Source organism: Oncorhynchus masou, chromosome 15 (genome assembly GCF_036934945.1).
Source record: "Oncorhynchus masou masou isolate Uvic2021 chromosome 15, UVic_Omas_1.1, whole genome shotgun sequence".
Classification (NCBI taxonomy): domain Eukaryota; kingdom Metazoa; phylum Chordata; class Actinopteri; order Salmoniformes; family Salmonidae; genus Oncorhynchus; species Oncorhynchus masou.
This window is the reverse complement of record NC_088226.1, coordinates 10,515,159-10,540,724: the sequence shown is the minus strand read 5'-3', so window position 1 is coordinate 10,540,724 and position 25,566 is coordinate 10,515,159. Positions and strand designations below refer to the sequence as shown.

General features: G+C 42.1%; 4 protein-coding genes across 13 annotated transcripts in view; 3 read left to right on the top strand and 1 right to left on the bottom strand.

Moving 5' to 3' along the window:
- The first annotated feature begins 870 nt into the window (after nt 1–870).
- On the top strand, nt 871–7,307 carry LOC135555584 (SWI/SNF-related matrix-associated actin-dependent regulator of chromatin subfamily E member 1-like). Of its 6 annotated transcripts, none has more exons than XM_064988151.1 (12): nt 871–979; nt 1,303–1,475; nt 2,660–2,711; nt 2,878–2,921; nt 3,340–3,438; nt 4,278–4,358; nt 4,739–4,870; nt 4,975–5,146; nt 5,242–5,414; nt 5,490–5,591; nt 5,870–6,137; nt 6,353–7,307. In XM_064988151.1, exons 3-12 carry the CDS (start codon nt 2,705–2,707, stop codon nt 6,568–6,570), a joined length of 1,296 nt encoding a protein of 431 aa, XP_064844223.1. In that variant the 5' UTR covers nt 871–979; nt 1,303–1,475; nt 2,660–2,704; the 3' UTR covers nt 6,571–7,307. The 6 variants fall into 6 exon arrangements, with proteins under 6 accessions (XP_064844223.1, XP_064844222.1, XP_064844221.1 ...); XM_064988150.1 differs by having other exon boundaries at nt 6,350–7,307; XM_064988149.1 differs by having other exon boundaries at nt 3,340–3,444; nt 6,350–7,307.
- Nucleotides 7,308–7,596: 289 nt separating this feature from the next.
- On the top strand, nt 7,597–12,811 carry LOC135555582 (von Willebrand factor C domain-containing protein 2-like). The gene is made up of 3 exons (XM_064988144.1): nt 7,597–7,987; nt 8,432–8,561; nt 10,786–12,811. Exons 1-3 carry the CDS (start codon nt 7,631–7,633, stop codon nt 11,025–11,027), a joined length of 729 nt encoding a protein of 242 aa, XP_064844216.1. The 5' UTR covers nt 7,597–7,630; the 3' UTR covers nt 11,028–12,811.
- Nucleotides 12,812–12,965: 154 nt separating this feature from the next.
- Nucleotides 12,966–15,944, bottom strand: LOC135555583 (large ribosomal subunit protein uL14). Its single transcript, XM_064988145.1, has 5 exons — nt 15,838–15,944; nt 14,620–14,703; nt 14,201–14,329; nt 13,849–13,962; nt 12,966–13,095 (listed from the first exon to the last, which is right to left on the bottom strand). Exons 1-5 carry the CDS (start codon nt 15,848–15,850, stop codon nt 13,013–13,015), a joined length of 423 nt encoding a protein of 140 aa, XP_064844217.1. The 5' UTR covers nt 15,851–15,944; the 3' UTR covers nt 12,966–13,012.
- A 3,744-nt stretch (nt 15,945–19,688) lies between these two features.
- LOC135555581 (rho GTPase-activating protein 12-like) overlaps nt 19,689–25,566 on the top strand; it is a 35,771-nt gene continuing 29,893 nt past the window's right edge. For 3 of the 5 annotated variants that reach the window (XM_064988142.1, XM_064988141.1, XM_064988139.1), the window contains exon 1: nt 19,691–20,130. The gene's annotated coding sequence lies outside the window, so the exon portion shown is untranslated. Of the gene's footprint in view, nt 20,131–25,566 lie in introns of all 5 variants that reach the window. The other 2 variants (XR_010457884.1, XM_064988140.1) reach the window with 2 other exon arrangements.

Genomic DNA, 25,566 nt, shown 5'->3' with positions numbered 1-25,566 from the left:
CATGTTTCAACATCTGACAGCATCCATCTGTCGCTGTTCAACTATGTCAAGTGGAGACAAATCCCAGTTCCCCCTCTTCCATAGACTCATCACGCACACACACAAGTTGCACCATTCAAACCTTGAGCAGAAACATAATATAGCACTCATACATATTACATCTTCATTAAGCTCACAGGACAGTAAGAATGTAAAAAGACCTAAGTAAACACTCATGGGGACATTTTGCGCCTTGGTGTTGGGCAACATTCACACGAGGTTCAGCCTAGATGTCTGGTCTTCAGGAGAAAAGCTGCCCTTCATTATTAGGGCTTACCTCACAGTCCTGTCTGCTTCTTTCTGGGGATGCACTCTAGCAGCAATCCTTTGAATAAAACGGAGAAGACTACATATCCAGGTCACTCACAGCAACATGGAAGCTCTGGGGACGTACTACCACACATCGTCCACAATTTGGTCAAGAAGTGGTGGTGTTATACAAGTGAACTGAAACTGTACTTTAAGTTTACAGGGCTTTGTAGGGGCTAAATAACTACAATTGAGCTTGAATCGCAAACATACCATTTGTATGTGTTCTGTGCATCTGTGTGCACAGAAGTGTAAGAAAGACAAGGGGTGAAACATCTTGAGGAGGGGAGGACAATCGGGAAAAGGTAATCTGTCTGTGCTTGAACTTCAATAACGGTACGGGTTTGAGAGCTGACCCAATATCAGTTTTGTTTTATCTTTGCTCAAGCCATGAGCAAGGAGGGCAGCCATGCAATACCTAAAAGCAGTCTGCATAAAATCAGTAGCGGTGTTCTGCAGCCACCTAGCGGTAAGCAAAGATTAAGCATATTAACTCACTGGGTGCAAATCAGCGGTTCCTCTCCGAAACAGTAGACGGCGTGTTCTACGAAATCGTGTTTTAGTCCGCAGTTATTCACCAGCGAAAAAAATTACAGACGCGCTTTTGAGGGAACAAAGAAAGGAGCTCGGGGTGAGTTAATTTTCAAGTGTAGATCCTTTCGATAGTTTTGCATTTTACTTTTCGAAAAGATCAGATGAAGGTGGAGATAATTTCACAACTGAATAGAATTGTATTTTCATTCAAACCAAATACAATCTGCATTTACTTTCAAGCAAGGCTTAGCTAACGTTCGCTAGCTAACTGCTTTCGCGCATATTAACGACAGTTTCTGACCAGTGTAGGTTTTGTTAAGAGCCCCGACTCCTGCTCTAAACATTAACACGCATCGCTTGTGGTACGTTTTTGTAGACTTGTCTTTCATATCAGTGATCAGCTCCACCTTTTTTTTATAGGGTTGGTGTCCCCACAAGGCCATATCTCCAGCTCTTGTTTACGGAAGACAGAAAACATAGGCGGCCACCTGTGCTAATGAGCTATCTAGCTTGCTTCGAACACCTGGCTGTACGCAACAGTAGGGATGAAGTGTAGTTCTTCAACTGGAGAAACACAACTTCTGTGCAATACTGTAAGTGTTTATTTTGTATTTGAAAGTTTATTTCTCACTGATATGAAAGATAAGGGGAATATCAGCATATGTTTAGAAAATCGGTTTTGAAGGAGTGGCTATTGACTTTATCTAAAAGTTAAAACGCAGCGTCGGAATTGTAGTTCACATGGAGCCAAATGTGGGCGAATGTAACCTCTGAAAACCTTACATATGGAAAGGGGTTTAAGGGCTAGCTAACAGTAGCTGTTATCGTTAACACTGCTTACTAGATTAGCTAGCTACATTCTGTAACTTTGCTAGTTTGGATGTTTAATTAACGTTAGCGTATGTTTTGTGATTCCGTCCTTTACGTAGCTAGTTTCAACCTAGAATGATTGAACTATAGTTACTGTAGCTATCCCACTATGCGGCTAGCTCTCTTACTAGCCACTTCTCGACATTTTCCAACCATTGTGTCATCATTGGCATTGTCGGGTATATTCTCACACACTGGTATCTTGTACTTGCATATCTCTTGTACTTGCATGTCTCTAGTCAATTACTAATATCTCAGCATTGCAATTGGTTAGTAAATCAATATAAGTGTTAAACGCCTGACGCAATTTTGACGTCAACAAAATAAGTGAGGCCGGTTTCAACCAACGTGGGGTCCACCGCCTCCCTCCAGTTGATAGTTTGTTCTGTTCACATCGCTGTGATGACAACTAAAGTTAACGTTAATTTACTTTGCTCAGTATGAGGCTCTGCGTTCATGACTAGCTTCACTAAACTTTATTAATTTATGAAAGTAAAGATGTTGCTAGGGTTCTAGAGAACGTGTTTATGTATGCGTAGGATGCCATTAATCCCAAATACGAAATAGTGTTTTTTGTTAGCATTTTCTCTACCGCCACACTAGGCGGTAGAGAAGAGTCCATGAGTTTGCGTCGGATCTGCCGAGATGCATGCGTGGACGAAAGCTAGTCTGTCAGTATAGAAACTGCTTTAAATTAGTTTATTTCTTATTTTAAGGAAATGACACCATGTTTTGTATGCAGCCTACTGGTTACATTGTATTTATGGAGCCAACAACAAACGGTGTGAATCCTACGGTCTGTTTCCCAGATGCCATAATCTTTCAATCTCTTGCACTGGGCGGCACTAGCCGTTTTTGGCATTGATATTATTATTTGCCTATAACAAGCTCAATGTTTTTATTACAGCGCCAATGACGAGAATAGCTTGAAATCCACAATTTCTCAGCCAAGATGTCAAGTAAGTAGATATTTATGTACATTTGTTTTGAATTGGGGTGACAGGTAGCCTGGGACCAATACAACTGACATGTAGGTTTAGATACAGGTTAAACACTGCAGAGCTTAATGATACAGGGAGTCCATGTGGTATGTCTAAACTTTGTCTTAACATTTATTTTACACAGAAAGGCCATCATATGCACCTCCCCCCACCCCAGCCCCCACAACTGTAAGTATCACATACCATCCAACATCAGTCCTCCCATTTTCTCCCAATGCCAGGGGAGTGGGTCTTCTATACAATCCACAGGAGCTCAGTAATGTACGATTGGGCTGCAGGACCGCACAGACATATTAGCTCAGGATGTTCTGTCAATACATTTGCAAGTATGTGGCTCACAGACAAACATTTCCCTTCATCTAAATCACATGCTGCTATACATTTTGAACATCAATAGATGGAAGTAGAACTGGCCAGTTACCAGCTGTTTACCTCCCTCTTTGCTATCTTTTTATTTTGTGATGCTCCTATGACTATGCGCTGCTTTAAATCATTATCCCCAAAACTCTCCTTTTCATTTTTTGTTGTCCCTCCCCCTTGTTTGTGTCATTTCTCATTTGTGTTTTGTCTCATTTGTCTCCATCAGCAAGTGCCCAACACCCCTGGGTTTGTGGGGTACAACCCATACAGCCATCTGGCCTACAACAACTACAGGCTGGGAGGGAATACCGGCAGCAACAACAGGGTAATGGTAGGACCAATGCCATCCAGGGCTAGAGCCCAAGGAGTAAGGCTGGCTATTCCCTGAGTGAGACAAGGATTATTGGGAGAAAAGGGAAATTAGTGTTTGGTACAACAATAGAAGGGTGAAGAAAAAAAAGAGAGGGAAAAAAAATACATATATATATATATTCATTCAACATGCAGGAAAGGATACATTTGGGGGGGGGGGATAAATGGTACAACAAAAACAGCTGCTGGCCGTGGTCAAGTGAGGTCAGTAATTGCCCCAAAGTCCTCCTATAATCTTCTGTAAAAAACTAACACTATCATCTTACTCCAACTGATTTGATGCTCCGCTTGATGACCCACCAACCGCATGTGATTGTTTGTTTGAAGTGTCACCAGCTCCCCTCATCTTGTCCCACTCCTTGATGCAAAAGCATTTCATGTTAGAGCAGTTGCACCTCTGCCATGCCCCTCCCCTGCTTGTACAGCCTGCTAGGGAGCAGCAGCATGTTGCCCCGTCCATCCAAGGCTCATGACTTGGCATGTCAGAGGTTCATACTGGTTGGTGTTTTAATCACAAGGCAGCCAAAACTGATAGCAGTATTCATTTGAATTATAGCCCTCAACACTGAGAGGGCAATAATTTGTCCTCTACATACCAGCTATGCATGAAACACTATCCAAAAAATAAGGTGCAGGATTTTGGAATGAGTCTCCTTAAGCACTTCACTTAAAGCAGATGGTCATTTTCAGTTGTGGCCCTGCCCCTTCTTCATAGTAGTACATAAGTGCTTTCTGTAATAACTGTGTCCGTTGGTTTGACCTATTGATATTTTCTTTGGCTCCCTTTCCCAGAATTCCTCAGGAATCACTGTTCCCAAGCCGCCCAAACCGCCAGACAAGCCGCTGATGCCCTACATGCGGTACAGCCGGAAGGTAAGCAGGAAGGTAAGACACCCACGGTGTCTACTTTTACTGCTTGTACAGGGGGTCGCCCAGCCAACCATCTGGATGGCCGGGGACCCCACTGTTGATGACCCCTGGTGGTATGTTCCTCACATCTTACCCCCTCTGGATTGGAGGTCGGAGACAGCTGAGTTACACCACCATCTGGATCCACTCCTCTTCAACACCTGTCTTCATTGTTGATTCTGTCTGTCCTGGTTTCTGTGTGACCTATTGTGCTTGCTTTCCCTTTGTCTCCTCCAAATCAAATCTTTCTCTCCCTCTTTCTTCCTCTTGTGTATTGTGTATTTATATACATTTTCCGACTTAGTTGCTGCTCTGTTTTGACCATGGTGCCTCCTTTTTGCCAGGTGTGGGACCAAGTCAAAGCCTCCAATCCGGATCTGAAGTTATGGGAGATTGGAAAGATTATTGGTGGCATGTGGAGGGACCTCACTGAAGAGGAGAAGCAGGATTACTTGAACGAATATGAAGCGGAAAAGGTGAGGTCAGTTGGGAGCTTCAGTTTTGATGCCCTAGCTATTTTGCCTTGGGTAAATGAGTCAAGTCTTTTCACCAAGATTTTATAACTACTGCCTCTCTATAGATTGAGTACAACGACTCCCTGAAGGCCTACCACAACTCACCGGCTTACCTGGCCTACATCAATGCCAAGAACCGTGCCGAGGCGGCTCTGGAGGAGGAGAGCAGACAGCGGCAGACCCGCGTTGAGAAGGGAGAACCGTACATGAGCATCCAGCCTGCTGAAGACCCAGATGGTAATGGCCTGGGGACTAGACATTCTGTCTCCTGTACCTTTTTTTTGTTTATCCATATTGTGTGTATTGAAAGCCAACGTTTGTCCTTTCCGTAGACTATGACGATGGGTTCTCCATGAAGCACACGGCCACCGCTCGCTTCCAGAGGAACCACCGGCTCATCAGTGACATCCTCAGTGAGATTGTGGTGCCAGATGTGCGCTCTGTCGTCACCACTGCACGCATGCAAGTCCTCAAGCGCCAGGTCCAGTCCCTCATGGTGCACCAGGTAAGCAAAGCTAGTGGAAAACACACTGGACTGCAATCACATAATAGTCTGGTTTGACACGGTTCCTTTCCACAGAGGAAGCTGGAAGCAGAGCTGCTGCAAATAGAGGACAGGCACCAGGACAAGAAGAGGAGATTCCTGGAGACGACAGACTCCTTCAACAGTGAGCTCAAACGGGTATGTGCCCCCACCCCACAGTGTCCAAAATGAGAATTGCCTCATACAAAGTGCAACAGCTGATAGCCTTAGTCTTTTTTTTCTTTTTTTTTGTACTAGTGAAGATAATTTGTTTACTTTTATCAGCAGCTGTGATGAGATGATAGGTTTGTATTATGTGCCACTCTGTTGTTTTTCAAGTTTGTCTTTGTAGTTCTGGTGTGTTGTACAATAATCGGATTTGTCGTAACTGCTCAAAGCTACAGTGTCGAAAACTAGATGTGTTTGTCTGTGTGCAGCTGTGCGGTCAGAAGGTGGAGGTAGACATGGAGAAGCTGGCAGCAGAGATTGCTGTGGCAGAGGAGACTGCTAGGCGGCGGGCGGAGGAGAGGGAGAAGGAAGCGGCGGAGCAGGCAGAGAAGGCGGCCCAGGCCCAGGAACAGCAAGAGCAGCAGCAGGCAGCAGCAGCCTCCGCTTCATCTACCCTGCCCATCACTGAACAGAACACCACCCCACCAACCACAGAGAACAAGGAGGACCAGGACAAGCCAACTCCTATGGAGACCGGTCAGTCATACCAACATCTCACTAACTACAGCGTTTTCTCTATTGTTATTTCAGTAACTTGCTGTTTGGAGTAAGAAAAAGCCTGATACAAGTAGTGCTTTTATTGCAGTAACATGTTAACCGTTGTGGCATTTAGACTGAGCATTGTGATCAATGATCATTACAGTCTACACAAAGACACCTGACCTACACACTTTCCTCCTTTCCTTCAGAAGAGACTCCTGCATCAGATACATCTGAGACCCAGCCTGAGGCTGAGGAGGGCACACCTGCTGCAGAGAAGCAGCAGGGCCCGCCGGTGGAGAGCGTCACGGACGAGGGCACGAGTGACAGCACTGCCCCATCCGAGAGTAGCACCGGACCCCCTGCAGACCCCCCTGCTTCAGCTGAACCTGCCCCAGAGGAACGCCCAGCCAGCCAGCCCTCCCAATAACATCTCTGTAGAAGGGCACACCTCTCTCTGAGCACACCTTCCAACCTGTAGACAAGGATCATGCTTTGTGGGCACAGTGCTGCATATCAAAAATATTAGAATGTATAGGAGTGATTTCATGGGTAGAGATGTCCATAGTTTTGTACATTCTGTGTGTTATTTGCAATGTTGTGCAACCCTGTGCCCATTTAAATATGACCCTGTGATGTTCTTCCACCATCCCCACACTCAGTTTGTGTGTTTGACATTTCTAATGATCTTATGGATTTCTGGATTCATACCACAAGCCAACCGTTCCTCTTTAGCTATTGGCGTTGATAGAACAGGGAGGGGCCTAGGCCTAATTTATTCCATACCCAATTGACAATGGTTTTTAAATGCTGTTTTTGTTGCCTATTTTTTTTTTAAATCTAATCTTTAGTTAGTAATCAATATGGTGTGGACTGTTAGTGATGGATTAAATTCAGAATTGCCAGTCCTTGAATATCACCTATTATATCACAGCAAATGGATAATTTGTGAACTGTTTCACATGAGCTGTTTGCAACTGCACAGCTGTGTCAAACCCTGTTGCTGTGTGTCACCACTAGATAAATGGTCAGGATGAACCTCAGACAAAACCTCACACATTCAAATGACTGTTTTTACTTGAATTTGACTAATTTTAGTATACCTCTGCAATTTGCATCTTTTTTTGTACTGTCAAGCCTCTTGCCCAAATAAAAGTAATTTCTGTCTTTCTGACTTGTGGTTTATTTCAAATGTTTTGTCTTTCTCTAGATTGCTTAGACTGCCCAGTCAATTATAACTCGGCATTGTAATTTTGATATCGACAATGTATTATCAAACATTCCTTAATTATTTTACAATTATTTCAAATTGGGGGGGAAATGGTCTGACTTTTGGACACCTACTGTGAGTAAAATCTCGTTGGCCATTGGGGAATGTGGTTGCAAGCCCACTTTTCTTGCCTTATCGCCTTCTCTACCATCCATGCGTCGTCACACCTCTTGAAAAGAGCAGGAGGGAGCACCAGACGGTCACAGTGCAGATATCAGGAATGATGAACAGCCGCGCGCTTTGCCTCTACATCGCGCTCCTCTACCCGATTCCCAAAACATTGACGGAATACTCAACCAATACTGACTCGGAGTACGAGTTTGGGGATTACCGGGGCAAGTGGTGCTTAGACGACCACGGATTTGTGTATAGCATCGGGGAGGTGTACTATCCCAGTCCATCTGCTTGTCCGTGCACCTGCACTGAAGACGGACCCGTGTGCATACGACCCAAGTGTCCTCGCATTCATCCTCGATGTACGCGGATTAAATACAAGTCCTGCTGTCCAGTGTGTGAGGCAGTCAGCAAAGTGTGTGTATATGGTGGCAAAATGTACAGAATCTTCGAGGAATTCAGGGTGAGATTTATTTTTAAAAGAAACATGACAAAATATGCTCCATCTACTTTAATTAAGTGACTGTGTACAATATCCATGGTTGGACCTTTGAATTAGTTTATTATACTGTATTATACTCATAATGTCAAAGCAGTGTTTTTTGTGTGTCTCGCCTGATGGCAAAGATGGGGACATTGGTTATTGATTAATTGCATGAGAGATGTAGGCCTATTGTCAAGTGTAATCATAACAGTACTCTCCATCAACAAGGGGTCATGTGGGGGTCAGCAGTTGAGATGGCAATTGAAAACAGTATTCAGGTATTACATTGATGCATGCTTCATAGGTTCTCAAGTATTATGCTTCCTTCCAAATGACAGGAGAACACAGAGTTTAACTTTAGAGAGAATGAAAGTGAGTGTGGTAGAAAATATGTCTAAAGGTGTGTCTAACCTGCTGTTTCAGTTGTCACGCTGTGAGAGATGTCGTTGTGAGCCCAACAGGGAGGTGTATTGTTCCATCTCTGACTGTCCTGCACCACACTGTGTCAACCCTACATATGAGCCCAACCACTGCTGTCCTGTCTGCTACACTGGTGAGTTCACTTCTACAAACACACAACTTTCCAACACAATTAATGGTCTCTACCCTCAGAAACACACAATTTCTTGCACACTAGTTTGCATGCTATAATGATAGCGTGGACATACACACACACAGATGTGTTCTGTATAATTTGACCTGAACATACAATGCAAATATACAGAGTCCATAAGCCTGGTCATACAGTTGAAGTCTGAGGTTTACATACACCTTAGCCAAATACATTTAAACTCAGTTTTTCACAATTCCTGACATTTAATCCTAGTAAAAATTCCCTGTCTTAGGTCCGTTAGGATCACCACTTTGTTTTAAGAATGTGCAATGTCAGAATAATAGTAGAGAAAATGATTTATTTCAGCTTTTATTTCATCACATTCCCAATGGGTCAGAAGTTTGCATACACTCAATTAGTATTTGGTAGCATTGCCTTTAAATTGTTTAGCTTGGGTCAAACGTTTCGGGTAGCCTTCCACAAGCTTCCCACAATAAATTTGGTGAATTTTGGCCCATTCCACATGACAGAGCTGGTCTAACTGAGTCAGGTTTGTAGGCCTCCTTGCTCGCACACGGCTGAGTCAGGTTTGTAGGTCTCCTTGCTCACACACACTTTTTCAGTTCCCGCCCACAAATTTTCTATAGGATTGAGGTCAGGGCTTTGTGATGGCCCCTCCAATACCTTGACTTTGTTGTCCTTAAGCCATTTTGCCACAACTTTGGAAGTATGCTTGGGGTCAACTTAGTGTATGTAAACTTCTTTATATTGTAAGCTTCTTTATATTTATATTGTGATATAGGGAATATAAGTGAAATAATCTGTCTGTAAATAATTGTTGGAAAAATTACTTGGGTCATGCACAAAGTAGATGTCCTAACCGACTTGCCAAAACCTTAGCATGATAACAAGAAATTTGTGGAGTGGTTGAAAAACAAGTTTTAATGACTCCAACCTAAGTGTATGTAAACTTCCGACTTCAACTGTATGTAACTCAAGCATTTCGCTGCACCTGCTATAACACCTGCTTAATTAACTGTGTATGCAACCAATAAACATTGATTTGATTTCAACCATCAATAATTAGCTTTGACACAGCTGCAGCTCTTCTTATGTAATGTTTACGATGGCAGTAGTTGGCCGCTGCCCCCAGTTGGAGTCTAAGGTCATCAATATCTTCAGTGTTTAATCACTGCTCCACTGCACTGGTACCATCTGTACTGTGCGTTCAACATGATATGTGCATCATATTCATAACAAGCTCAATTATTAGTTAGAGTCAAGCCAAGGAGTTTTGGAAATATTTCAAATATTTAGTCACTGATGTGGGATCCAAGCATCCTTAGAACTAAACTATGGAATTCAGCATTGCACAGATTACAGCATTGCACAGATCAAACTGCTCGATAGTGCTCTGTCCAACACAGGAATAGTAACGAGCCCCCAGCCTGGTGGGATAGTGGGGCATGGGGCCAGCCATCCAACAGCAGGCAGTAAAGGAACAGCTTGTGTGTGTGCCGTATATAGTTCAATCAGTAAATCAATCACATTTATTTATAAAGCCCTTTTACATCAACAGTTATCACAAAGTGCTTATACAGAAACCCAGTCTAAAACCCCAAAGAGCAAGCAATGCAGATGTAGACTGAACACAAATATAAACACAACATCTAAAGTGTTGATTCCATGTTTCATGAGCTGAAAAAAAATATAGGACAAAACACACATCACAACAAGAAAGACACCTCAACGCTAAATAACATAACACAACACTACAATATCCAGCTACTTTGCAAACCCATTGAAGAGGAGTGGGACAACATTCCACAGGCCACAATCAACAGCCTGATCAACTTTATGCGAAGGAGATGTGTCGCGCTGCATGAGGAAAATGGTGGTCACGCCAGATACTGAACGGTTTTCTGATCCACTCTCCCACCTTTTTTTAATGTATCTGTGACCAACAGATGCATATCTGTATTCCCAGTCGTGAAATTCATAGATTAGGGCCCAATTAATTTATTTCAATTGACTGCTTTCCTCATATGAACTGTAACTCAGTAAATTCTTTTAAATTGTTGCATATTGTGTTTATATATTTTTTCAGTATATTTTGACACCCTTCCACTTTTCTTAAATAATTCCCCTTTTCTTCAATAATAAGTTGTAATTTAAAATAAAAGTTTGGTGTCCACACATTGGATTTTCTGCATCCTGCCTACAGGGCCCAATTGTTTTGTGGGAGACAGAGTGATCTCGGCAGGGGAGCGGGTGGAGATAGACAAGCAGACTGTGTGTTACTGCACCTACCGGGACGGCACCTGGCAGATGCACCCCCATGCCACCTGCGAGCAGCGCCCGTTGCCGGACCCCGATCTCAACCCCAGCCCCTCTGAGCCCCCCGAGGAAGACGAGACCAAGCAGATGGACAGGGACTTCCGCCCCAGGCTGGACTGGATCCCGTGAGCAGGCAGGAGGGTGGGTGTGAGGGTAATAGTGCGCCAAGGGGAAACGGGGAGATGATGGGGAAGGTTGTTTTCCGTGCCCTGCTGAGTGCAGTCTGCATAGGGCTTAGGGCCAGGGATGACCTACTACACCACATTATACAACCACAATAACATTACTGGCTAGTAGTGTTTATGCAATATTATATAAAACTTTGCACACAGGGACAATGTATGGTGCACATTCAAGACAATACACAACTATAACATATAGTTTGTTGAAATTAATTTGTCTTCATTTTCCTTCACTTGCAGTAGTCTGGTTTTGTCATCAAAGGGCTGGTGTAAGTGGACACTTAGAGATGGTGGCAACATCCACCCTTTTTTTAATCTCAGGTATACACTAGTGCACATTAACGTTGCACTGTATATTTCTCTTTGACTACTGTTGTTTCTTTACTAACTTAAATATATCCATTATAGAATTGTTCTAATACTGAAATGGAAATGTTCCTTTTTCTGAATGCAAATTGACTTGTGGTTCTATGAAGTGTAGCTTTGATTGGCATATTATCAAATAAACATCAGGAAACGTATGTATCAAGCATCTCAGATTCAAGTGGCAATTTAGGATCAGTTTTGCCTTTAATAGATTACAATGAATATAAGATTACATGGATAAGGGGCCCTGACCCCAGATCAACCCTCCTACGGAGATGCTTGATACAGACCCAGTTGAATGAATGACAATGTCCCATCTTTATACTTGTTTACATGCAGGCAAGCTCCTACACCAGGGGTAGGTAACCCTGTTCCTAGAGTGCAACAAGTACTGCAGGGTTGTTCCAACGAGGCACCACATGACCAATTGATCAGTTCAGTGATTGCCCAAATTCAACACACCTGGTCTTCCAGGTTAGTTAAATCAAAAACATGAAGTGGCTGTGGCACTACAAGACCAGGATTGCCTACCCCACCCTACACTTTTCCCTGGACAAGGATTCTATCGGATCTCAAGGCTCTTGGCAAAGTTTCTTACATGATTGTTACTTTTGTCTTGCTTTCTAGGTTACCCACTTGGTCATTTATTTTTGATATATTATTTTCTGGTACATGTACCCATCTTGTTATTAAATACAATTTGTTTTTTGTGCGGGCCTTCTTGTTCCATACTGGGGCGGCAGTGTAGCCTAGTGGTTAGAGCATTGGACTCGTAACCAAAAGGTTGCAAGTTCAAATCCCCGAGCTGACAAGGTACAAAATCTGTCGTTCTGCCCCTGAATAGGCAGTTAACCCACTGTTCCTAGGCCGTCATTGAAAATGAGAATTTGTTCTTAACTGACTTGCCTAGTAAAAAAAGGTGAAATACTCTTTAACAAGATGGCCCATTCATCATATCCCTCACTGGAAACTTAATTTAGTCTCTTAGATGAGCAACCTCCTGCAAAATGGATTTGTATTTTCAGCCATGAAGATAAATTCTCCATAAATAATTTACCTCTGCTATCCATAATTTAGTCATCCATTAACATTGACAAAGTATCAAATATATCCTGACGTGAACCACAATTCATTGGCCCCCTCTGACAACTTTTGGATTGTACAGCAGTCTAAGAGACTGCATCTCAGTGCTAGACATGCAACTACAGACCCTGGGTCAAAATGAGAATTTGTTCTTAACTGACTTGATCAACCAGCCGTGATCAAGAGTCCCATAGGGCGGCGCACAATTTACCCAGCGTCGTTAGGGGAGGGTTTGGCCGGGGTAGGCAGTCATTGTAAAATATCAATTTGTTCTTAACTGACTTGCCTAGATAAATAAAAGGTCAAAAGAAAAAAAGAATAGCTGTGTTAATATGGTTGAATGTGCTCCTGTTCGTACACCCAGTGAGACTAAACAGATGTATACAGTAGATACTGTGTAGTTTGACACTGCGTTGGGATTTTGCAAACAGGACACTGATTTTACAACGGTTTTTATTGAAAACAACAAGCCAGGGTCAAGGATCACGCTATGCTGCCAGCATTTGAAGCAATCCTGGGCCACAGGTCTGCACATTCCTTGGCCACCGGACCTGTGATGGCCGAACCTGTGACACAGAAGACAAATTTAACCCACAACAAAAATGAGATAAAATAGTGGACAAGATGCCTTTTGGCCTTGCATCAGAGCAGTAACATTTCACTCTCTGCAGACCTGCCACTTACAATGTGAACAAAAACATAGTTATGGAGCTATGCATCCACACTTTACTTTGGTTGTTGACGAACAATTCACTACCCTTTCAAGGTCAATTCCTATAATGTTACCTAGAAAATAACCCCACTTGGCATTGTAAAATCAAAATATGATACATAGCAGTGAGATTCTCTACCCATCTCCCCAAGTGAAAGGAATGGACAGGTGTGCATACCAATCCAATGTTTTTAAATCAACGACTGAGTGAGGACGTACACACTTCCAGGAGAAAGGTAGAGAATCACACTGCCGCCATTATTTCACTATATCTAAATGTATTCAAAAGGATGACCACTATCCAGTGAACAAATGTTTCATCACTGATTGAGATTGGTCAGCCAAAATGAGACTGCCATCTCACCCACAGTGATGATCTTACTATCCCCTTCTTCGACAACTCACAGAGCTATTGACCAGACAAAGCAAGTGCTTTATGAAGTGGTGTCATTTATAATTCGCAACAAAATACTAGAAAATAAAATTTAGCACTCAAAATCCACATCCAGAATTTGAAAAGCACCCAAAGAAACCCAACCAAAAACATTCTTATGAAGAACCTTCATGACCTGGGATGGGGGACCAAAGACTCAAAATACCAACTCACCTTTCATTTCTCCTTTGACATTCACTATGACCCCCGCATTGTCTTCAAAGTAGAGAAACACGCCATCCTTTCGCCGATACGACTTCCGCTGCCGTATCACAACCGCAGGATGCACTGTGGGAAAGAGGAAGACTATCAGAATCCAGCAACCTGACATAACTCACATCGCTACACTGTTGATATTCACCATTCAGTTGGTCTGGGACATCTACTGTACTGAAAACTACAAGTCATTTTAAAGACCAATCAAATTACTATGCCAATCACCATTAGCAAACCACCATAATCTCTTGATTAGCTAGTCCCAGTTCATCCTATTCTAGTAATTGAATACAGAATGCAGAACACTCACCCTTTTTTCTGAGTTCTGGTTTGCCTTTCTTGACAGTGGCCATGACCATGTCACCCACACCAGCAGCGGGCAGACGGTTCAAACGTCCCTTGATGCCCTTGACAGAGATGATGTACAGGTTCTTAGCACCTGGTGAGAAAGGGGGAAGATGGTGAATATACGACAGGTTGGAGATGGTTCCACTGCCCAGGCTTGATTCAAGTTACAGATCCTTGTAGGCCATTTCAAGACAAGGTTGAAATACATGACATGTTCCATCACTGATTGAGACTGCTCAGCCAAAATGAGACTGCCATCTCACCCACAGTGATGAGCTTTCTATACCCTTTCGACAACTCGCCGAGCTATTGACCAGACAAAGCAAGTGTTTTTTGAAGGTTATATATATATATATTCTAACAGATCTGAATGTAACATACCTGTGTTGTCAGCGCAGTTTATGACGGCGCCCACTGGGAGACCCAGCGAGATGCGAAACTTTGCCCCAGATGACCCACCACGTCCTTAAGAGAAGAGATCCATTGAAGTAAACTTTGCATGGTGCAGAGACTGAAAACACACTGCTTAAATCAAACAAATATTATCCAAGTTGTTCCATCACGGATTGAGATTGTTCAGTATAGGTGACTGCCATCTCACCCACCAGTGATGATTACTATACCCTTCTTCGACAACTCACCCAGCTACTGACCAGACAAAGCAAGTGCTTTTTGAAAGGGGTTCAACTTCATATTTTGTTATTTTCTTTTCAGATTTAAACTACTGCCAAGAACATGCAGCCACAGCACTATGTGTGTGGGGGCATGGAACAAAAGTCACCACACAACCAAACGGCCTCAAGATTAGAAGTGATTTAACACTGGCTAACATTACTGCTTGCACTACAAAAGGGCAGCCCGTGTTGACAGTTCTACCCCTTGTCTAATGCACACAACTAGGGTAGCTTGCAAAGTAATTGGCCAGCTAGTTGTGAGTAGACTGCTGTAAGGTAAGCTAGCTAGTTAGCAATTACTTGCATGGCCTGGGAGAAGAGTTGGAGGAAACTTGCTAGTTAGCAAGGAAAATAACGTTCTATCACATATGGAATCAGTGCCTTTGGTTGATGTTTTGGGGGAAGTCCCCCTTTTTAAAAGTTACAAAAAAATACACCGTGGCTCAACTTGGCTGGCCGGGGAAATCATTGCTTACACTGCACACGTAGCTACAGTAGCTAGTAAGCCTAGGGCTTCAGCGATGTCCATGATTTGGAGTCATGCCTTGATTTTCGTCAGACGCTATGCTACCACGCACTGACTATAACACTCTCAAATAAGTAGTTCACCTGCCACTCATTTGTTGGACATTGTACTGGAATGGCAACTGTGCTTATACGTGAAACGGATTAGAAAATAAGCTCACCAATTCATGTATTTTAGCCAACACGCCAAAAGCTAATCAGCTAAATAACAGCAAACATGGCTTCGGTAACAAGCGCCTAAAATCATCCCTCTGAACAATGATCAGTACTTCACATTTTCAAGACAATATGAATGACAATTATTCATAAACCGTCCATTATCCAAATAACATTATGTTCCTATGTTAGACATTCTGCAAACGGGTAGATGAATGTGGATTTTTTTTAGCAAGTCTCTTACCTCTCTTAGACATTGCTGCTAAAGGGAAAGAGGAAGACGGAAAAAGGAATCATGGGATATAAAGTTCTGCAGACATACCAGATATTTCACGTCCGGTCGATTAAGCGTATATCGCCCTCTGGTGTTGGCTACAACAGCCTACAGGTGGTGGTCATAAACAACTACCAGAGCGCCTCTGCTTTCAAAATTAAAACAAAGTAAACATTGTGCAACTTCATGTGCAATTATTTACTAATTGTCCAGTCATGAATGGCAGGGGTCACACGTGGAACACTGAAAATTGAAGCCCAATTGTGTGTATAAACCCTTGGTGACTGACAGGGGACGCTGTACTGAAGCCCACTTGATACTTCTCAACTGTAAAAAAAAATATTTTGGGGAGCAAAATAAAAGCATTTGTCGATGTCTACATTAGTTTTTGACAATTTACAGACACATATTACACACACCTTAAAGCATACATTTAAATTACATTACGTGAGCTAAACATTTAAAACAATATATAAAAACATTTGACTTGAAAACATGTACATACTTAAATAAATGCAATTTTGTGCTTGAAACATTTAAGTGAAATACTGTAGAATTCCATTCATTCCTGGAGGACTGCGCCTACTAGTGAGTGCCAATATGGCTTCAAAGCCTCTCAATGGCCAATACATAGAATTACTAATCCAGGGTTTATATACATTATATACTGCTCTGGAAAAAAATTAAGAGACCACTGCAAAATTATCAGTTTCTCTGGTTTTACTATTGATAGGTATGTGTTTGGGTAAAATTCAAATTTTTGTTTTATTATATAAACTACTGACAATATTTCTCACAAATAATATCATTTAGAGCATTTATTTGCAGAAACTGAAAACAGGTCAAAAAATACAAAAAAGATGCATGTTGTCAGACCTTGAATAATGCATGTTTATTCAGCGCATGTGACAAATACAATTTGATTGGACTCAGGAGCAGTCGAAACGCGTTCTCTGGAGTGATGAATCATGCTTCACCATCTGGCAGCCCAACGGACGAATATGGGTTTAGCGGATGCCAGGAGAATGCTAACTGCCCGAATGCATCATGCCCACTGTAAAGTTTGGTGGATTAGGAATAATGGTCTGGGGCTGTTCCAGTCAATGGAAATCTAAACACTACAGCATTCAATTGACATTTAGATGATTCTGTGCTTCCAACTTTGTGGCAACAGTTTGGGGAAGGCCCTTTCCTGTTTCACCATGACAATGCCCCCGTGCACAAAGCGAGGTCCATACAGAAATGGTTTGTCGAGATCAGTGTGGAAGAACTTGACTGGCCTGCACAGAGCCCTGACCTCAACCCCATTAAACACATTTGGGATGAATTGGAACGCTGACTGCGAGCCAGGCCTAATCGCCCAACATCAGTGCCCGACCACACTAATGCTCTTGTGCCTGAATGGAAGCAAGTCCCTGCAGGAATGTTCCAACATATAAGGGAAAGCTGTAATAGCTGTAATAGAGGCTGTAATAGCAGCAAAGGTACCAAATCCATATTAATGCCCATGATTTTGGAAAGAGATGTGTTGACGAGCAGGTGTACACATACTTTTAGTCATGTAGTGTACATCATTGGTGAAGACAGATGGGAAGAGGCGAAGCTTATCTTTGTTGAGAACAAAATTCAAGAGAACAGAACTAGACATAAGGCGCACAATTCATTAGACACTTGCCATCAAAAAGTATATTATAAGAAAAAGCGATATTGCCTACTTATCTTTGAAGCCATTTCATGCAAGGATTTTATCTTTGTGAGAGGGATGATAATTATAGCAAGTGTTGATAGGAAGAATAAGGATGTGGTCTGGGTGAGAGGGGGAAAAGGATAATGGAGTTGGAGGAATAGTCTAACAGTAGGAAATTAGTGAGGATGGGGAAGATATCATGTAGGAAGGAGACATGGAGGGAGTGGATGATGTTACCTAAGGAGGGAGGTTTTGGCTAGGGTGAAATAGTGATTCCTCACGAAACCCAGAGAAACCAATATTTTGGTGATTTTCACAAAATGTGATCCATAGAATAGTCCTTCAGAGGAAGGATTGTTGACATATGACACTGGAATCTAAAAGCATAATTGAGAAATAATGAATCAAAGTTGGCATATTTATGTGTTAAAACTAGCAGTTGTGAAACCGTGGAAAAATATACCTGCTCTGTCCTCACTGTGTTTCTTAATAGTTAGAGTCAGCTAAACCCAATCAAATCCACAAAAGTTTGCGAAATGTCAAATTTGTGAACTGTGAAAACATTACCTTGGAAAAACAATGCTTTGCCTAAACATAATTACAGTACAATCTCCATGATGGAGCTACGCTAACATTAACCAAAACAGACAGTTACTTGCTAGACAGACTAGCTAGCTAGCATCTTGCAGAAAGTTATTGTTTATATAAACATCGGCTCAGTTAATTACAGAAAGAATAAATACATAGTTGCTAACATACAACAATATTCTGCTTTTACTTAACTTGCTACAAGACTAATGCTTAGCAAGGCACAAAGGAGCTTACAGGGGTGATATTGTTGCAGTTTTTAGAGGTAGCTTGTTTGCTTAATACATTTGTTACTGTTTCGTTCATCGACGTCATCATGGACCACTTTCATGCGATGACAAAAACGGCCAATAGATGGCGCCAATGCGTCCTTCAATAGTAAATAAAAACGGAATGATAGCGGTTCTATGGCGGTTCCAACAGAGCCCTTATGGGTGTGAGTCGTTGGTTGGCATGAATTAATTTCACCCCTGGAAACTACATTTATAATTTTTTAGCTCTATGGTCTATCTGCAAGGTTTCTATTTTTGATGGGCATCCCAGTCATCAAGCCAGAGTCGCTGACTGTGTGTGTATAGTCTCTTGTCCATTAGTCATGTGTCTTACTACACTGCCTAGTCTGTCACACACACATTATTGTGAAATAATATTTTTCTGAAATAAAAACATGTTTTATATATATACATACTTTTTTTAAGTTGGCTTAAAGTTGGCTACATTATATGTTCACTTCTAACCCAAATCACTTTATTTGGCTCACACACTAAATTCATTTTTCCCCTAGGATAAAATGGGGCATTTAAAAGGGCGTTTCTGTTTTGCCAACTGACACAGAATTTCATTATTAATAACTTATCATTATAAAACTTATTGGATAGACAAAATCTGTTGTTTAATGCTTTTTAGCCCTCACTCTACAACTTTATTAAGACAACTACCTCCCTTTTGTCTACATCCTAAAATCATTTTTACCAAATAAACTTTGCCATTTTTCAATCATTTAAATGCTGTTGTCGATAATAGCTCATTGCAGACAGTCATATGGCTTCCTCTATCTATTCATCAGAATCTTTCAAAGACCTGTGAATGAGAGACTAGCTGCCCTCATAATGCCCACACATAGACCCCCACCTAGTGTTCTCTCTCTCTCTCTCTCTCTCTCTCTCTCTCTCTCTCTTTCAATTTCAATTCAATTTAAGGGCTTTATTGTTATGGGACACGTGTTAACTTTGCCAAAGCAAGTGAAGTAGATAATAAACAAAAGTGAAATAAACAATACAAATTAACAGTAAACCTTACACTCACAGATGTTCCAAAAGAATAAAGAAATGTCAAATGTTATATTATGTCTATATACAGCGTGTAACAATGTGCAAATAGTTAAAGTACAAAAGGGAAAATAAATAAACATACATATGGGTTGTATTTACAATGGTGTTTGTTCTCTCTCTGTCTGTCTCACTCTTCCTGTCGCTCTGCCTCTCACTTCTCTGAAGCGGGGATGTGCACGCTAGAACAGGAAATGAATGCAGACAGAAGAGGCAGGCAAGCTGCGACCGGCACACACACAAAGAGCACTCCCCCTCACACACACACACACACACACACACACACACACACACACACACACACACACACACACACACACACACACACACACACACACACACACACACACACACACACACACACACACACACACACACACACACACACACACACATTCTCTCTCTCACACACATACACTGCCCAGAGTTCCTCCAACCAGAGCTGGAACCTTTCAGCCCAGGTGAAAAGACAGAAAGCGGAGGAGGGGAGTGGAGGCCGGCCAGAGGAAGAAGAAGGAGAGGGAAGGGGGGGATCAGTGAGAAGAAAAGAGTGAAAGACAGAACAGAGTAACCTGTTCGTGAGAGCTGGGACTCTGCTGAAGAAACCGTGGGAGCTGGGAACACAGGCTATAGGATGGTTTTGCTGTCCTCCTGCTCCAGGTACATTTTCTGCAAAAACCTTTTAATAGATTAATTTATATGGTGATTGTTGTACCTTATCATACCTTGTTACTGAGAAGTGTGTTTTTTTTTTTTTTGTCATGGCAGAAATGTTGTTTGAGGGTTCTGTAGGGAAGTGGGACCTTTATTTAACAAGCCAGGAGCGAGGGCTCTGATTCGAATGTATGAAAACAACACAAGTTTAACGCTAGATGCCCAGTGTTGGGACTGCTGTTTGGCTGTTGTTGTCTGTGTTTGACCAATCACATACTTAGTGAAAGGGTGAATGTTCACCATGGATGTTGTTGTGATTCTGTCACATGCGAATCACTCAGGAAAATTACGATTGTCTCACGTGTTGATCTCTGAGAATGATCTTGTGGTGTTTGGTCAACACCCCAGTGGTTCATATACATATCTAAACCTTCACCTTTGGGTTTAGTTTTTCATCGCTTTCTGTGGCTAATCTCAGCATTTCATTTTATGACAGCCATACATTCAGAGATAGTATGGGTGTCCCTTTATATTCCTCTCTTTCTCTGTTTTGAGTGTGTTGTTGAGTGTGTTGTTGAGTGTGTTGTTGGGTGTGTTTACAGGACAGGAACATATTGAGTGTATGTGTCCCTGGAGCACTCACACTACATTCCTGCCCCTGCCTGGTTGGGGTGGGTGTGGAGGGAAAGAGGGTAGTGCCGCAGGCTCGGTTATACTCATACAGGTGTAGGATCTTAATTAGATACCTTTTTTGTTGCTGAGAGTGTTTCTGCACCGCAGGAAATGCATTCACTGAAAACACACACTCTCACATAGGGTTGTTTTAACAGTATCAGACTTTTCATGTAGCCTACTTTTGGCCTGCTAAAACCATAACCACCGATCAAAAGCAACATTATGGACTAAACTTTCAAGTCCTGTTGCTGCAGGATTAATTTGCTGCGACAATATAGATCCTACATCTGTGCAGGACACATTCCAGCAAGTCCACCCTCCCTCCTATTGAGACACTTCTGTGGTCTCACAAACCAACATCACCTTGTTCAGGTGTTTTGGTTCATTTTTGAATAGCAGAAATGAACCATTGGTTCATAGTGGTTATGTGACTACTTTTATTTATTTAACGAGGCAAGTCAGTTAAGAACAAATTCTTATTTACAATGACAGCCTAGGAACAGTGGGTTAACTTCCTTGTTCAGGGGAAGAACAACAGATTTTTAGCTTGTCAGCTCAGGGATTCTAGCAACCTTTCAGTTTCTGGCCCAACGTTCTACCCACTCAGCTACCTATTTAATGTGGTTGCATTAACCACCATCACTGCTTTTCTCTTGAATCTTTAAAGCTCTAAGATTATGCGCCATTGTTCTGCCTTGAGCTCAGGTTAGCCTTATTTGAAAGGTTAACAAAATTAGAGAATGGAGAGCAGTGCTAAATTTGTAACAAGGTTTAATGTCGAGGCCTGGGAGTGTGGAGCGCCACAGTTCAGAGGTGTCCCATATTTGCAGGGGTAAGCTAAGCAGCACAGCCTTACTCTTTTCCATCCTAGACATCCGGCCAGGAACCAGAGACACTGAGCGAGGTGAAAAGGGAGCCCAACCAGAGGAAAAAGAGAGGTTTCCGTATTTAAACACAGGCTGAATGGGATCTGCCTCCTCCAATTGTTCTCCCTTTTCATCAGCCTTTTTGAGTTGGAGGGTGTTCCTCAACAGCATAGATACCAACCCAGCAAGGATGTTCGTTGAGTGTTAGATACTGTATTTGTTATTTTGAGCCAATGTTAAGACATTCATGCTACAACAGACACTTTCTGAACACAAACAGTCTACAATCACACGTGATAAAGTTATGAAAACATTGTGCATTGTAAGAAATAAATGCATGTGTGTGATTGAAACGGTACAGTGAAAAGCAAGAACAATGTACAGAATCTGTTCTGAAAACATTTTATAAGCATTTTGGGAACGTTTTGAGACCCAGAAAGAGTTTGCTGGGACGGGCACTCTTTTCTGACTTGCACTGACATGATGAATCACTGCATTGAGCATATCGATCACTCTTCTCCCTTTCTGTCCGTTCCCAGAGGGAGGGAGTCACTGAATGTTATCAAGTCGTTAAACAGGTTACTTTTCTCTACAAGAAGCGCTCCAGTTCAATCCTATGAAACTCTGCATTTTCACAAAGCCCTTTTTGTTATGTCATGTTACGAGATATGGATACATGAGCAGTGAGCTTGGCACTGAGAGTTTGTGTGGCTTTATCTCTGGAGCCGGGCTAGGCGCTCCCTTCTTGGGTTTCTGTTCCTTTGGTAAACCACAGGATTGCCATTCCGGTGGGCCAACTCCCTCCCTCTATTCAGTGTATAAGCGGTGGCTGGGCTGTTCCGCTCTCTCCGTCTCCACCCTCTGCTCTCTCAGGCTGTGGTGGTTCTGCCCTCTGCAGATATAAGGAGGATGGCTCGGCTGCTACAGATGTAGGTCTGATTCTGAACAAATAATCCACAAAACATCCCCAAGGCCTAAAAATGACTATGGAATGGTGTAGATTATTCAATTGAAATGCACTGCCCTGCACTGGAGTCCCACCTAATATGTCATTGAGTCTGTTAACCAGTTTTGTTGTTAGGTTGGAGTGAATGATGGGAGTGGCTTACAGGTTCTATGCAGAGGTGGAACTGAAAGGGGCCAGTGTTTACAGTGTAAACAAAGTAGAGAGCGATAAAGGGAATAGCTGGCCAGTGATTTTTTTCTCTTTTCCCCTTCTCTATCTTTCTCCCCTCTCTCTCTTTATCTCTCAACCCTCTTTCTCTCATTTTCTCTTTCTCTAAGTTCTCTCAATCTCTCGTCTCTCTTTCAACCCACTGCAGCGACAGACACAGAAAGGATATATCACATGACTAGTCCTGCCTTGTCCCCTCTCCCTCCCCAGAGTTATTTTTGATTGTCAGTCCTTCGTCACTGGTTAATTACCTGAGCAGGGAGCACATCTGATCACGTAGTAGAATCAGGTTAGGCCAGAAATACAAGCCAGACACGTTGTAGCATTGGCAGACGTGCTCTGTGGGCTGTTCTACTACTGGTCTATGGGGAATTGCTCAAGCTGCACTGTGTTGTTCTAAGAGAAGTTGGTGCATAAGACAAATCTATTGAGAGGATACACCTGTACAAGAACATGCTGTATGCTATGTAGTGTTAAAGTACACTGTCATTGTGTTTGACTACTGGTATTTGGGCCTGCACACAATGGCAAGCATTATGCAGAGTGTCAGTCATTAGTAATAATAAAGAAAGCTGTTCAATCTACCTGCAGAATACTGATATAAAAACATAGAACAAGCATACAAATGCAATGTATTTTCATTTTCAGTGTTGAAACAGGCAAATACCACCATTTCCCTTAGGTTAAAGAGAGTTGTGTTTCCTTGAATGGTATACAGTGTGTGGTTTAGTGTTGTGGCCTGAGATAAGAGAGACATATATGTGTGTGGGTGTGTGTCTGTGTGATATTCTCAAGATGTGAGACAAAGAGGGTTCACTTGGTTTCTATGTCAACATCTTTTGACTGCTCTAAATTGGCATTGAGGAGAGAGGTCAACTCGTTCTCACTTTTTAAACAAGACCAAAACAGGCTATGATGTCAAAATGGATATGGAATTTTCCTATTGTGTGTGAGGTGAGGTCTGTTTATGCACATGTGTGGGCGTGCATTGTATGTGCATGCATGTGACCTTTCAGCTGATCTAAGGTCAGTTTTGACCCCTAAGGATTACAGTTAGTACAAGGATATTAGTGTAGGGTATGCTGCTCCCAGATCTGTGATGAGGAACGATTTCCATCGCGAGCACATCCTGTTTCATGATGTCTGGCCTGCCACGGACTGGTCGGTGTTATGATATATTTTGGCATGTTGCTGAGAACAACACTACTTTTTCCTGCTTCTCTCTTTGTGTACGACCCAGCCCAGCCAGCCCAAAGAGAGGAAGGAACTACCACTAAACTGTCACACTCGCAAATCAAGCAATGCAGATATTCATTAAAATCCTGAAAATAAGGGATAGCCAAATGATTGACTGGGACAGACAAACACGCAGAGGAGAGGAGAGGAGAGACAAGGTATTTATAGGATGTTTAAAGCTTAGGAAAGGCTTCCGGTGCTGTGATTTTTCATCAGTCAGGGAAAATCTGTAATATTTACAATGACCATGAAAAACTCCATGAAAATATCATCCTCTACCAAATGACATTATACTCTACCATTATACATTATACTCTCCCAAACTAGCTAGTTAGTGCAACAAGAGGTGACGACGCTTGCCAGAGACCTGAATACTTGCATTGGCTCCCCAAGATAATACCTGGGGTTTAGCTTAACAGGCTAACACAATCTGATGACATGCATAGTCAGAACAATCATTTAGGAAAGCTAAAAGGGAACATATGACATGTTCTGCTTTTTACATGACATAACACTTGTCCATTTTAGGGCTTGAAACAGTACATATTAAGCCCTAAAATGGACATGCATATCAACCAAATCAAATTCATTCCACCCAACTTCCTTAAAGGACTTATATGAAACTTCTAAATGGAGAACAGCATTATCATGACAGGTCATTTCCGCATTTGCTGGATTGACAGATGTCCAGATGTGTCACAAGCAGTGCTGTCATGATATAGAGCTATAGGGGGTTGACTATTATATCTACTGGTAGTGTGTGTGACCACTTGGCAGCTGGGTAATCTTTGAAGTTAAACAGTATCTGTTGACAATGGGAGTGTGGGTCGTGGTCATTGAGAGATTTGCCGTGTTTGCTGAACATATTCTGTAGTGTTGGTGCTTCAACTGAAATTACCTAACGTACACATTCACATATACAGATATACCATTTGATAGTGACAAAATCATGTGTACTGCAATATGTATATGTATATTTAAAAATGTTAAGATGTACAGTTGAAGTCGGACGTTTACATACACTTAGGTTGGAGTCATTTAAACTAGTTTTTCAACCACTCCACAAATTTCTTGTTAACAAACTATAGTTTTGGCAAGTCGGTTAGGACATCTACTTTGTGCATGACACAAGTTATTTTTCCAACAATTGTTTACAGACAGATTATTTAACTTATAATTCACTGTATCACAATTCCAGTGACTGTGCCTTTAAACAACTTGGAAAATTCCAGAAAATTATGTCATGGCTTTAGAAGCTTCTGATAGGCTAATTGACATCATTTGATGCAATTGGAGTTGTACCTGTGGATGTATTTCATGGCCTACCTTCAAACACAGTGCCTCTTTGCTTGACATCATGGGAAATCAAAATGAATCAGCCAAGACCCCAGAAAACAATTGTAGACCTTCACAAGTCTGGTTCATCCTTGGGAGCAACTTCCAAACGCCTGAAGGTACCACGTTCATCTGTACAAACAATAGTACGCAAGT